At 41.7% G+C, this 15,300-nt stretch overlaps 1 protein-coding gene across 12 annotated transcripts in view; it reads right to left on the bottom strand.

The window, feature by feature from the left end:
- ARHGAP26 (Rho GTPase activating protein 26) overlaps positions 1–15,300 on the bottom strand; it is a 452,567-nt gene that overhangs the window by 148,508 nt on the left and 288,759 nt on the right. For all 12 annotated transcript variants that reach the window (XR_015768163.1, XR_015768164.1, XR_015768165.1 and 9 more), the window contains one exon: positions 14,259–14,364. Coding sequence is in view for 9 of the 12 variants with exons in the window: in XM_088023297.1 (XP_087879423.1) it covers positions 14,259–14,364 (106 nt within the window). In the remaining 3 variants the exon portion in view is untranslated. The remainder of the gene's footprint in view (positions 1–14,258; positions 14,365–15,300) is intronic.

Below are 15,300 nucleotides of genomic sequence, written 5' to 3'. Positions count from 1 at the left end.
ACATGTAAATAATTAAGTGTGGTTCTGTTCCAATAAAACTTTACGAACATTAAAATTTGATTTTCATATAATTTTCATGTCATGAGCTATTCTTATCCCCCCCCACTATTTTAAAATGTAAATAATCACTCTGAACTTATGAGCCATACAAAAATCAGCAGCAGGGTTTTCTAACCCCTGTGCTAGTACATCTGGGCAGAGATATGTAGGAACATCTCAGGATACCACACAGGCTGGAACAGACTGAGTAGAAGACAAGAAGAAAGGAGTCTATGGTAGATGGGTGGACCCTCACAATACCTGAAAATAGGACAAAAAGATAAAACACAGAAACAAAAAACAATGGAGTTTTTATTATCTTTCTTTTAAACTAGTTATACTGTAACGGTAAAGCTCACATTCAATGGCTAAGGAATTGAGAAAAAAACTGGTATATTTAAAAGTCATTAGTAATAGTAGTTGGGGGAAAAAAAACCCAAACCTTTTCAGGTTAAAGTTTTACTACCCTCTCCAGCATTGTTAAAATGTATTCTCCATTGTCTCTGTTGCCCACTCTCAGGTAGAAATACAAATGAACAGAGAAGCAGACAAAAGATTGGGAACAAAAGCAGACAAAAGGGTTTCTATCTCAGAGTACCGAAGGGTTGACTGTCCTGTCTTGTCCTACCCAGTCCTGTGCATAAAATCATAGATGTCTTCAAATTTAAAAGGACTCAAAGTCAAAAGGCTGCTCCATTCATTAAAAATAACTAACTCTTTAAATAGCACACACGATCATTTCATAAAAATTCAAAACCAAAGAAGCCAAGAGGGGGCGCCTGGGTGGCTCAGTCAGTTAAGCATCTGCCTTCAGCTCCGGTCATGATCTCGGGGTCCTGGGATGGAGCCCCACGTCGGGCTCCCTGCTCCGCGGGGTCTGCCCCTGCCTCTCCTTTTGTGCCTCTCCCCCCCCACCCCGCGCTCGTGCTCTCTCTCTCACTCTCCCACTCTCCGTCTCAAATAAATAAATAAAATCTTAAAAAAGAAGAAGAAGCCAAGAGAAGAAAACCCAAGTATCTAGAGATAACAGTTAAGCTAATGGTGGATAGCTCCTTCTAGAATGTTTTCCTTAACTGCATTGTATTTGTGTATGTCTGTGTATGCGTACTTTTTTTTTCTTAAAACAAAAAGAATCATTTTGTAAACAAAGAAATCTAAGATTTGGTAAACTTTCTCAAAATTGTGCATAAAATGAGCTTGTAAAAACTCAGGCATTGGACATCTCGTCTTTTGGGCCAATGCTCTCTCCTACCACCTCCTAACAGAAATAAAAAAATTGCATCTCGAATAGTGCCTTATACATAGCAGGTGATCAATAAATTAATACATGCTGAAATGACTGATGCTAACAGTGCTGTCCCATTTCTTTTTCTCAGCCCAGCTCTGTCCAAGCTAGCTTTTCAGAGATGCTCTTTATTATCACTAACACCAAAGAGCATAGCTTTCAATAGGCTGCCAAATCCCAAAATCCATATGGAAACAAGAACAGCATCCTTTAATAATAACTGGCATGTAACTTCAAATTTCTGCTACTGGAAAGTGCTTCACTTTGAATGTTTCCTTTTGGCTTTATTTTAAAATGAACCATTATTCTGCTCCTTTATGGATTTGTTCATGAGGGATTCATTTTTGGATTCTTCCCATGTCCTAAGGGGTAACATTAGAAGGACCAGTAAGTATCAAGACATTTGCATAAAGTTTGCCTTAATTTTCAATTGAGTAAGATCAGACTTAACCATGACTAAAAAAATTTCTGATGGGCCTATTCATGTCCGGAGTCACAGTTCATTAATGACATGACAAGGAAAGGATAATCTAGGCTTAGCCAACAATTTCCGCTTCATTAACTGTCTGGCTAGGGCCAGGTAGCAAGATCCTGTGAGACAGTCCAACTATTTTGGAAGAAAAATCTTGTATCTGGGCAGTATGCTAAGCAGGTTAAGTGGCAGTTCTAGTGAGAAGGGAAGTATAATTCTAAAAGAAGCAAAATGTCAAGGTTATCTCTCAAAAGAACAAGAAAACCTGATTAGCCAGCTAGACAGAGAGGCATGCTTGAAACGGAAAACTGCCATTTGCCTGGTGACTTGAGGGAATGTGTTTAAATGGTCCAGTTCTGGGAGTTGATGCATCGAGTTAGCACCTTGACTCCATCAAACTCCACTGGGATGACCCTGGGTCTAGGGAACAACTGAAGACATGCTCTGAAAGGACGCCCAAGGCTTTTACGAAGTGCCAGCTCATGCAGAAAGCAAACTACGCATTCTGAGGAACTGAGCAATGTAACCAGGTATTAAAGAAATACCCGAATGCTCTGTTTGCTGTGTTTATCATTATGATGGTCCCATCTTCAATATAACAATGCATAACAGGGTCTCCAGGGAACATACAAGATCCACCAAAGAATTAATATTTGTGCCAAGGCCTGAAGCTTTCAATATATAATAGGAAATCTCTAAGGCAAAAAATTGTGTTTCAGCAAACACAACAAACACCTGGTATTTTTATCTGCCTGGCATCCTTTGAATAATGGCATCCAGTTTTCCTCAGATTGCCCCTCTCCTGTTACATGTGGCCCTACCAAGAATGTCAGTTGAGAACCCCACTACTGCCTCACCAGAGAAGTGGGTGCATTACTCAAGAGAAGCTATTACAACTCTCTTTAACTAGGAATGTTGACCTGCAGTGGAATCCCAAGAGGATAAAGGTGGTCAGAGCTGAGACATTCCAAAGGTAGTGCTCCAAAGGGGCTACACATGAGTTCCCTGGTTATTTTCCACCTCTTATTTTATTTATTATTCAGCAAATATTTATGAGTGCCTCTTACTATGTACAAAGCACTGTTCTAGATGCTAAGGATACAACAGCACAGAAACAGAAATCTCCAACTTGAGGAGTCTACATTTCAGGGAGAAGAAAACAACAATAAACAAGTCAAAAAGAGTATATTAAACAGTGATACATGCTATGGAAAAAATTAAGCAATGCTAGTGGGTAGGGAGCACAAGGGCTGGCAGTTACAATCTTAGAGCAAGACCTCACTGAGGAGGGGAAGAAAGGGAGGGCAGATCGGGGCTAAGGACTGAAGGGCTGAGCCATGGGGCACAGCAAACAGGACTAAAAAGGAGCAGCCAGGAGGGAGGAGGAAAACCAGGAGAATGTGGTATCCTGGAAGCCAAATGAAGAAAGCATTTCAAGGAAAGAGGGAGTGAGAAACTGTGAAAACCTTCAGAATGATCAGAGAAGGGAAGTCTGAAGCTGATTTAGCAACACCAACATGACACTTTTCAGGGGAGGAGTGGGTGTAAAAGCCCAAGTGGAGTAGGTTTGAGAGAGGATTTGGGAACAGCAACACAGACAACTATCTGAGAGATTCTGCTGAGAAGAGCAAGAAGAAATGGCAGGGGGGAGGGGATATCTAGAAGGAGATGCGAGATCAAGAAAGGTTGTCTTTTTTTTTAAGATTTTATTTATTTATTTAAAAGAGAGAGCACGAGTGGGTGGTAGAGGAGCAGAAGGAGAAGCAGATTCCCTGCTGAGCAGGGAGCCTGATGTGGGGCTCGATCCCGGGACCCCAGGATCATGACCCAAAGGCAGACGCTTAACCAACTGAGCCACCCAGGTGCCTTCAAGAAAGGTTTTTATTGTTTTTGTTTTTCATTTGTAAAGGATCACAGAAATCAGAACTTGTGAATTTTGATATCTGTCTCAACAGAGAAAGTCTCAACACAGACTGAAAAGTTGATCATGTAGGAGACAGGGGGAAAAACTGTTGGAGCCAAGTCCTTATTGATGCAATCAGGAATCAGCTCTAGTGCCCCAGGGCAGGGAACGCCTTTAGGTAGAAGCACGGGACTGTTCCTCTAGCACACATGGATGAAAGGTAGAAACACAGACATGAGTGTGGTAGATTCTGGAAGTTCTCCTGATTACATTTACTTCCTGAGTGAAATAAGCAAGATCTGAGACAATCTACAAGAGTAAGAGGGAATGGCATAAGAACATGTAGCAGGATACCAGGCACATAAAGGCCCTTGAAGTTGCTTTCCAATGTCCAATGGTTCAACTCTACATTCAATTATGTGATCAACCCAGAAGACTCCCAATAAATTCCATTCTTTTTTTATTAGCCACAGTTGACTTCTGTTGTTTACAACCAATGACCTAATATACCAACTCTGTCTTGAGGCCTAGGGTTATCCATGTTCTCACTGAAAGTCCAACTTTTAGGGGCACCCGGGTGGCTCAGTCGGTTCAGCATCAAACTCTTGATTTCAGCTCAGGTCGTGATCTCAGGGTTTTGCAATCAAGCCCTGCATCAGGCTCCACGCTCAGTGTAGAGTCTGCTTGAGATTCTCTTTCTCCCTCCCTCTGCCTCTGCCCCTCCCCCTGACCTCACTCACACACTTTGTAAATAAAATCTTTAAAAAAAAAAAGAAAGTCTGACTTTTATAAAATAGAGATCCTATTTTATCAAGTCCTGTACACTCCTAAATGCATAGGAAGACCAGCTTCCGATATACCAATAAGCCCAACAATTTGAGTTCCTCTCCCAGAACCAAGAAATAATGATTTACATTTACAATACCAAATTGGAAACACTAAAGCAGTATGCTAAACTACTTAAAAACATGTCCACTCATGTGAGAAAGCAGAAAAGACAGATACCAAAATTCAAATCCCCTGACGATTTCTTCAAACCCTTTTTTGAGTTAAGCTGCAATAGTGTCTACCAAGACAGAATGAAGATGAATACACATAAAACTTCCCTGAGAATGTAGATTAATACTTCAATACAGACTTCACTAACTCAGGGAGGGAAATCCACATCAAGAGTGCACTACAGGGTAACCTGGAGGCACAGAGAACCGTTTTTACAGTGGATGGCAATGTTTAATCTGGGAACGGCATCTGAGAGGGCAGGCAAACTGAGTAAGAATGAAGGAAAGTCAGACTCTCCCACAAAGAGAAACATTTTGAAGATCACAAAGATGAGTGGAAATTTCCAGACCACGCAGACTAAGATGAGTCTTCATGATATAACGTGTCATCCCCTCCAGGAAATTAATAGTTATTAAACTGCAGCACAGACAGCTGCTTCTGAGATGAAATCAGCCTTGCAACACTAAGAAGCAGGAGGGTGAAGGTGAGTAGTTGCTAACCTTCCAAAGAAGTCAGCCCCACACAGCTTCTTCCAAACAGGTGCACTGCGCTCTACAGGGCATTTGACTCATGAAGAGCCCTGAATACTCACAAGGAAGTGTGAAGCTTGGTATGATATGACCTGAAAGCAGGTATTAATGGGCTCTTTCTCCCAGATGACCCTGCGCTGGCATATCCCTTGCTAGGAAGGGTGAGAGCAATGGTCAACCCTTTGGCCAAATGCACACAGACTGCCAAGAAAACAAAACTAGAGCAAAAATAAACACATGCACACACAAAAATCCAAGTGGATAAGAGCTGTGTGTGCTATGTTGTCACCATCAAGCCCTAAGGTTTTTGCTCACCAATAATGGAACTATGAAGAAAGTCCCATCCCCTGAAAAGAATGACTTGTTTTGGCTTAATCGCTTGAACAATTCTCCTATTTTCCCTCACTTTACAAGGCACGGCTCCATGATCCTCCTTCCCCCACCCCCCAATTCCTCAAACAGATTATAAAAGCTGACAATTATGGAGGGTGTCCTATATGCCAGACACTCTTCTAAGAGCTCTATGTGGATTAATTCATTTAATCCTCACAACAACCCCGAGAGGGCGGGTGCTATTGCTGTCTCTAGGTTTCCCAGAAAGAAGAGTAAAATAGGTGAAGGCTTCTATACCTTACTTCTCTATGCTTTACTAGGGGGTTCGCAGGGGGAGTGAGGCAGAGAAGCTAGCCACCACCTGGTTCAAGCACTGGCACTTGCTTCATCTCTTGGGACCATCTCGTGAGCGGCTAAGGACTGCTGTCTGGAATGCCCAGCTCCTACCCCCATTAGTCAAAGGTTTCCCCTCAGAGTCTTTAAAATATCCCCTTGCTTCCAGGTTGTGCATGCATTGATGCCACTCGGTGTCATGCCTCCCTGGGGTGGGAGGGCAGAGGCAGGAGGCACCCGGTCTGGGCATGAGGCGACAAGCTGCCCGGCTGCACCTGCATGAAGCAAGGTGCAGGCTATACCCGGTTCCCGCAGTGCTGGCTGACATACACCCAGGACAAGCCAAGAGAATCTCATGTGCTAACTGAGAAGTTTCTGATAGTATTATTTGAGCTCCGTTTTCACATGAGGAGACTCAGGCATAGAGAAATAATTCACGTGAGGTTATAGAAGGGACAAGGGCAAGACCAGGCGGTCTGGCTCCAGAAATGGTCTCTTAATCACTGTGCTCTCAATGATGAGCTTCGACTACGCAGAAGTCCGCCGGCTGCCTCAAATGCAGCTGCCAGGCGTGAGCCACAGGAGTTGTGAAGAACTGGTTAGGAAACCAGCTGGTATTAAGAAAACAAGTATTCCAGATAATGTTCACCATTCAGTGCAAAGAGGACACAATGGGAGTGAATCCATCACTGCTGTGCCGCCAAAGAGAGAATTTAACAAAACCAATCACGGGCCTAATGCCTAAGAAAGACAGCTCATCAGAGCAGAAATAAATGAAATGGGGACTAAAAGGGCAACAGACAAGATCGAGGAAACAAAGAGCTGGCTTTTTTGAAAAGATAAACAAAATAGATGAAACTTTAGCTAGATTCACCAAGAAGAAAAAGAAAGATGACTCAAATTCGGGAACGAAAGAGACTTAAAAAGAAAGGAAATAAAGGAAAAAGAAAAGAAAGAGAGAAAGAAAGAAATCTGGCTCTGCTAAAAGTTAGCAAAGAAGAAACAAAGTCATGTCCATGTTAATACCCTCGCTTTGATAACACCCCACAATAAATGGGGGCAGCCACTGAGAAAGGAGAAGATAGTGTCTTTCTCTTTGCTCCTCCTGGCATTTGAGAGGGGAAACTCCGTGGCTGACTCTGGGGTCAGAAGAGGAAGACGTACATCAGAGAACAGGAAAGTCATTGAAAACATTAACCCAACAGAAGTGGAACAACTCACTGCAAACAGGAGACCCAAATCAAAGGCACTCCAAGACTGCTGAGTACTAACAGCTTGAAGCCAAGAATTTCCCCTTGCAGAATGCATGTTTCTTAGGCTGTGAAGGATTTAGTTCTTTGAATTCAGAAATTATGATTTTTTTTTTCACATCAAAAATCTAAACTGAACTTGTATCTTTCCTTCTCCTAACCCTAAAGTTTGAAAGGTCATAGAACAGAGAAATTCTTGAGTTGAAAAGTAAGTGAAGGTCTGGCAGCTAAGTAAGGATTGAGCTCTAATTTTGTCTACATTTCCATTAATTTAAAGTGCTAAGTTGCCTGTTTGCTTTAAAATATGTGGTTCTCCTCTTTGCAGTATCCCTTTAAATAGATTTTCCTTTGCCTGTGCCAAAAATAGCTAGAGAAGGTCCTTTGAGAATCCCATTCTTAGTCTTAAAAAAATAAATTCTCCTCCCTAGCCCATACACATAAACAGGCCTGGAAGCACTCTTCCTAACTTCTTCCAGGGACCTCTAATTTATCAGAAATAATAAATATTTCAGGAGAAAAACATAGCTGGTCAGGGAAGTGATTCTCCCAGCCCATTTCTGCTTGTTCATTAATTATGCGATCACCCAATATCTAGCCCCTCTTTTGGGATTAGCAAATAGGAGGGCCAGGTGCTGAAAATCCAAATGCCTACCCCATGGCCAGGCAGGTGGGGAGGTGGGGGACACAAAAGAGGTAGACCACACACAAGGGACAACAGGGACAGCTAGGATTTAGTGCACTGAAGAAGGCACACCCAGGGGGTTAGGGTGTGGCCTCTACCCAGTTGCAGCCAACTGTGAGCAAAGAGATCTAAATTTTTTTCAAGTAAAATCACCCCCATTAAAAATGTTAGAAATCTGTCCAAATTTTAAAAATGGCAACATGTGGAACAACAATTCCAAACAGAATGCATGTATGTACTACTCTGGCTGGACACCCTTGTTTGCAACCTCTAAGTAAGAAACAAAAGATAAAGGAAGACAGACTGCCTGTCCCGTGGGAGTTTACGACCTAGTAGGATTAAGAAGATAGACACTTGATCAACTGTCCCATAAGGTGGAATGTGATACCTGTTAAAAGGGAGAAATAAGCAAAGGCTATGGGAGCTGAGGAAAGCGAGAGCGCCCCTTGAGGCAGAAAGGATTCTTGTGGTCAATGACATCTGAGCTGGGGCTAAAGAATGAGGTAGACTTTGCCAGGCAGAGACTGGGGAGGGACCATTCCAGACAGAGGAAAATGAATTGCACAAGGTATAAAGAGGGAGTTGGAAAGAGAATGTTTGAGAAATGGTCAAGAGACTCTTCATGCTTCTACTTGACGAATATTCATTGAGTGTCTACGTGAGCCACACAGCAGGGATGCAGAGGTGATCATGAAGGGACAGAAGATGAGACTGCTATGTGTGAGAAGGTCCAGTCCAGACAAGGTGTTAGAGGCCGTACCCTGAGTTTTATCTTCAGAGCAATGGGAAAGTTTCCTTTGAATTTTTTTTAAGCAAGGGAATCACATGTTGAGATCTGCAGTGTTCCAAGTTCCCCGGCTGCAGAGCATGCATTCTGTGGACTGGAAGGGAGCCAGAGAGAGCTGGGAGGAGGCCTTTGCAAGTAGTCTGGGAAAGAGAGAATACCAGCTTGGACTAGGGGGCTTGGGGAGATGCAAGAGGTAGAAAGGGGTTAAAATCACCAGAACTATCAGTTCGGGGTAGGATTCAGTGAGTTAGAAGCCAAATGGGACTAGAGAATGTGGTCAACATGGCTCAACGGGGGTATCAGGGCACACCACCAGTGGCCCAGCAGCCAAGCAATTCTGTACCAGCAGCAGCGGGTATCTAGTGGTTACTAGAGAGAAGGAAGGTTTAGGAGCCAGGGTGTGTGGCCGAGGGAATATTGCCAGAGAAGCTCACAGGAGCTTTCCATTTTAGAAAGTGATCATCTCAAAAGCACTATTTTCTTTTAAATGTGCTTTGTAAAATTCCACAGCTATTTTGCTTGGACTAGTCTTGAGGGCAAGGAAATAACTAGCTCTTCTCATGTTCAAAAGTTTGTCACTAAATTAAATCCTAGCCTTTAGACTTGGGATGGGGGAAGAAGGAATATTAGAATATCCATAAGATATATGTTAATGCCAAGTATCCATGCCCACTTCCTTTTATTTTGACCCTCTCTTAAGAACTTCGAAGAATGCTAGTTAACCATCACGGTCCATCCTCCTTGGTGCCAAGGCCTAGCAATGACTTTCTTTATAACCACAGGCATTTGTAAATGAACCCAATTCACTCTCCTTCTGATCATTAAGGAAATATGAATACATCCTTCTTAATTGGCAGGAATGCCTGGAAGTACTCATACTCCAGTCACAGAAAGGTGTAAACAGCCAAGCCACTAGATGCTTAACTCTTGATAACTTGTGACAATGGAGTCTACATATTTTGATAAGGTCTCACTGGTATGCCAAGCATTTGGCAAATCCCAAATCATTTTACGATTTCTGCAATATACAGAATTTTGTCATTTTTACAAAGCCACAACAAGTAACAGATCATCCAAACAGACATGAGACGACTGGGTAATGAAAAGAACAATAGGAGTCAGTAAGTGGGAATGAGACTAAAGTTGATTTTGCCCTCCTCATTTCTCTCTCACCTTCCACCCCACAAATCTTAGAATTTTAGTGTATGTGTGCCCATACTCAGATGTATTCCTCTTCTCTCCCAAATTGGCTTATCTGTCCCATATGTCTTAATCGAGTTAGCACACCACATAAAGATCATTCAATAGATCTAATGCTCTCCATTGAATCTTATTTTATCAAGACTATTTGCCGTAAGCATTAGGCACTGCCTACTCAGATCTTTTATACTGATATCCAGGCCTCCCACCAATGGCCCAGGGAAGTCCTGTTTGGTGTAAAAAATCATGGTGGCCCCATTCCCCTTGTTGGAGATTGTGTCAAACCAGTAAGATGTGATGGGAAGTCTGGAGAACTTCTGGGAAAAATATCATCAGAGCCCTTAAAAAGAGAAGCAAAGAAAAAAACAATGCTTTTACTGCCTCTGGACAACCACAAATGTGCAAGGATGCAACACAACATCTTATGACACTGACCTAGACAGCACAGTGATGCTGGCTGTGAGCAACACCATAGAAATAACCTGAGTACTTCATGAGCCAAGAAATTAACCAACCCTTAGGGCTGATTCTGTGTAATGAGAAACAGATTCCTTTATTGTTTAAGCCATTTTGAATTGGATTTTCTGTTTCTTACAGCCCAGAGCATCCTAAAGGATACAATACCTCTTTGTAGAAGCAAGAAAAGGGCTCTACCACTTTCACAACATCCTAGCAACAAAGGAATAGTTACTTCAAAAAAAGAAGAGACTAAGATTGATTTCTCAATAAGTGTTTTGGGAAAACCAGCTGTGAAAAGGTATTTTTAATAGCCACTCCTGATGTATGGAGAGTCCTTTGAAATCCTCCCAATGCAGCATAAACACTGTAATAAAATGATGATGAGTCACTATGAATGGTATGTGTGGGGATATGCAACATACTTGGAGTCATAATATGTAAACATTAGGAAACTACCATGAAATTTGTCTTTATTATTCATCTACTCTTATTTCTTTCTACAATTATAATATTGGGAATTTTTTGTCTTCTCCACTCCTTTTACCTGATGAAAACGCAGAATGCAGAATCACATGATTAGAAGGGAACTCAGAAAACTGAGGTTGAGAGAGGTTGACTAATTTCCACAAGATCCCGGAGCTAGCTGGGGACCATTTTATTATTAAAAATGCTTTATGCAAAATAAAAAAAAAATGTTTTATGCATGATTTTAAAACAAAACCATTTGCTGAACACTCAATTTAATGCTGCAAAGTCAAACTGTGAGGATATGGGAAATCAAAACTGGTTTTTTTGATTATGAAATCTCCTTTTTGAATTCACTGCTTTGAGCTTCTTTGTCCTACTTCTATTACCTTCCTAAATCCCAATCCTTTCCACTCAAAATCATTTCTCTCTCCTAGAAAATCCCTGCATATGGCCCATTCTCTTGACCAGTTCTCAAAGGACTTTGCATCATAATTACCTGGGAAATAAACCAGACATGCAGATTCCCAAGGAGAGGCCAATTTAGTAGAGCAGGGGTGGGGTCCCCCAATATTAATTGTAAACAAACACCCCAGGTGAGTCTAGCTGTGCTTTGAGGCACATGACTCCAGATTGTATACTAGATTCCAGCATCCAAATAGAAAACATCTAATTATTATAGTAGATTTAAGCTGGAACAACAAAAATATGTGCATAGTTGCCTATAATTTTTATGTTCCCTCGGAGGTCTGAAACAAACCCAAGAGCTCTGTGATTTGGATGCACCCTGGTAATCATTTGCTTGGAGTCTTTGAGATTTTAGCGTTTTCCTCTAAGACCATTTTCCCTCTGAATGCATTTCTACTTGGGATTAAATATAAAATGTCTTAACTCTCTCTCCACAGCTAAAAGAAATCAATTTTAGAAAGTGTTTCAAAAGAGCACTTTAAAAATTGCACAATACAAAGTATCTTCTCTTTGAACCAGACGATAGAGATGCACAGGGCATACAGGATAGGTAATGAGAGCAGTGAACATGGGTTTTCCAGCAGATCTAGCCCTGAAATCAAAACTTAGGAAGGAAGTTGACCATTAAGTAAGTGGACCAGAGGAACAATAGCTCAGGCGTATCAGAGAGTAAATCTGAAACTGAGAAAACTGGAATCAGACAAACCCCTTATCCCAAGTTAACCATCCCTTCCTGGTCAATTTTAAAATAGGACAGTGCTGTAAATGAGAATATAGCATTTAAATGGAACCTTAGAACTCCTCTGGGTGCCAAAGCATTTTTTCAGAACTAAATAAATACTCCTTACTGGAATGAGCAATGCTCATTTATACCCATCTCCTCCAAGACACTTTTAATTCCGATCTTCTGAGACCAAGAACACAGCCTACTGAGAATTTAAGTCTGTGTGTTATAACATCGGCTCTGACCAAGTCACCCTATGGTCTCTATGTAGATTCCTTAAGGATTAAATGAACAAAGAAATGCCACATAACCTCATAGAATCAAAGAAAATTATTGTGATTGTGAATCAAAGACAAGACATAATGCTCCATAAATGCTATACTATAAGTATACCATAAGTAACTCAGCAACAAAGTTGATTTAAATTTGTTAGAAGGCAAAAAGTCAAGGTCACAGCTGTCACTTGCATATTCCAGTTGTACTCCTCGTTAGGTTAGGGACAAAGATGAACTGAATTTAATGGGGTTTGGAACACAGGTGGACAAGAGGGAGAAAATGAACCATCCCCCAAGAGATAAACAGGCTCAAGTGTTTAAGATCTACCTTAACAGTTTTCGATGTTTTTTAAAATCTTTTTCTCCCCCCTTTTAAGATTCCTAACAATCTCAGGGCACTTTACAAATGGGCAGATGCAGTAGTGAGTCTGCTGGATCACCGTTTACTCTTGGTCATGCTCAGTCCAGTTAAGCTCTCATCACAATTTCACATATTGGAAAGCCCACTGCTCTCAGCTAGTTCCGAGGCCTTCTCCTCCAGCTGCTCCCAGGAGGCTCAAAGCCTAGTGGCCATAACAGAGCAGCCATCGAGCATCTCCACACACACTTGGCCGGAGTATGTACCCAGAACTTCCTCTGTTTCAGTAAAGGCCCTTCAAATGTGCAAAGTTTTGTAACTAAGATCTAAACCAGCTTTTCTATTGAACAAATGCCGGACTGAGTTGTGTGGAATCGGCACCAAACTGTCATCTCAGAGCATCTGGAGTCACTTTTTTAACCCAGTTCTCATTATTTTAAACACACTTCATCAGGACTCTTTGACATTTTTTGGGCATTCCCCTTGTAAGCTTGCATGTCCTCTGCTATGCTTAATTGTTTCTGAACATGCAGTCCCAATACCGCATGGCAAGAAAGACATTTGACCAATAACAGAGCAATCCTTGACTCTGCCTAATTGCTTCTGACCAACATGCTAAACACACTTGCTTCTTCATAATTAAGATCTGTGGAAATCTTTATGGTAACACATATACTCTCTCTCCACAAGGCAGTATCAACATGCTTGGTAGAAATATGAAAACAAACCATCATAACCTTCCTCAGCTATCAACTTATCCCAAAGAAATGACTTAATGGCATGAGCAAAGTGTGGGTAAGGACCAAATGCATTACACATCAATCAGTTCCATAGAACGTACGGCTTAACAGTTTAAGTTAACTGTTACATTCTGTCCTTTTTTTATACTCCAGTCTCCAATCAAGAACATTCATCCAAGTCAATGGAAGGTTAGAAGGTACATATATGTAGTCACTGACACAGCAAGGGAAGTCAGGAAGGCCATTCCCAAAACGGTCCAGCAATAGTAAATAAACAAAAATTCAAAACCATTCCAAGAGTAAATATTCTTTGCAGGACAATCAGGCCCCATGCTGAATGCCTTGCTTATCTCAGAGGGCAAGCAGGCATTTGTCAAAGATAGTTTCTTTATTCCCTAGGCTTTAACACAGGTAACTTTTAAAAGCATTGACACTGTAGATAAATAAAGGGGCCCCTACTATCCAAATCTGACTGATGAAGAAATTAAGGTCCATGGCTTGTCCAGGGCTCACTGAGTGGCTTGTTAAGAACACAGTCAACTCTAGAACCCAGGCCTCTTTCCTACAAATCCCAGGTCGGTAAACCCACAACATATTCCTATTTGTCTCTGATCATCAAAAGAACACACAACTCCTGAAAACTGGGCTTAGTGACCTGGTTATCAAGGAGGACATATTCCTGTTTGCCCTTGGTCATCACAAGAGCAAAAGCCCCCTGAAATCTCTGCCAGGTGGCCTGGTATCTTGGGCGCTTCCCCAGCCTCCTCTGTAAGGAGTGTGGCATTTACTGCTGTTACCCACTGCAGTTAACATTTCACACATTTCTTTCCTAAGCCTCCAGCACTCCTGATGCAATAGTGGGAGAGGGAAACCTGAGCAGAACCGAGACCAGCTTTAATGCTAAGACATGAACTTTCCAGGAGTGAGAAGAGGGTAGCATTCAGTCTTAAACCTACTTTGCCAAGTGGTTCATAAGCAGCTGTAACATCTGCCTATTTTTCTCTGGGAGCCGATGAACAAGGCTGTGGATTTCAGAGACCCGAGACTCCTGGTTTTCCAACTCTGCAAAGGAAGGAAGAAGGTAATATTTGATCAGGGTCACAGCCAAATCAGATTACAAAACAAAATCAAAGGAAACCAAAGGTTGGGCACTAACAGAGGATTTCTCAAAGGTTTAAGAGCCTGTTCTATGGACTCATGGCTAGATCTAGAAGTGTTTTAAATGGTACTTTCTGTAACAGTTCATTAAAAAAAATGACTGTCAAAAAATTCAAGCCAAAATGATGACGGGAAGAAATGGAGCCAGTCAACTGCACGCTCAGAGCAGACAGAAACTTGGGAGCAGCCGGCTTCCTAGAACAACGGTTTCATTTCAAGGAAGGAAGGAACTTTATGGGCACTTATCAAATGATAAACAAATTGTACATGAACAACATTACAAGGGTCTCAAATATCAAAACAACGTCTCAAGACAGCATCCAACAAATCAAAGGCAATGTCCAGTCATTCTCAAATCATGTGACACCCAACCAGCCTGGCGGAAGAAAGAAATGGCTGATAAAATATGTAAATCTTTCCGCCCACCTGCCACCTCAATCAAACCCTGCCATGGCTTGGTTGAATTTGGGTAAGTGGCTTCACTTTCCTGGGAGATAGACTGAGAGTGCTCACCACACCTATTTTTAGGACTGATGTGAGGTTTAATTAGAGAATGGTTGCTATGGGTTTGGAATTTCTCTGAGAAAGAAATCACATAAACACGATCTTCACTCCCAGCTTTCTCTCAAGTCTTTCTCCTTCCTCTTTTAAGGAGACAACTCTGAGAAGATAAGGCCACCAGAACATTAGGTACTACTAAATTGGGCCAGTAGTAGCTACCAGGACAAACAAACTTTGAAGGCTTAAAGGAAGCAGGGAGAGGCACAGAGACTATTGACATAATAGCACTGTGGAGATTCATGCCAGATTTAAATCTGATAGAGAATCTTACTGCCCCTT

This window comes from Eumetopias jubatus, unplaced genomic scaffold (genome assembly GCF_037043125.1).
Source record: "Eumetopias jubatus isolate StellerSeaLion01/CBP00866 unplaced genomic scaffold, mEumJub1_p1.0 scaffold_5, whole genome shotgun sequence".
NCBI lineage: Eukaryota > Metazoa > Chordata > Mammalia > Carnivora > Otariidae > Eumetopias > Eumetopias jubatus.
Note: the sequence above shows the minus strand (reverse complement) of the source record. Positions and strands in the feature narration are given on the sequence as shown.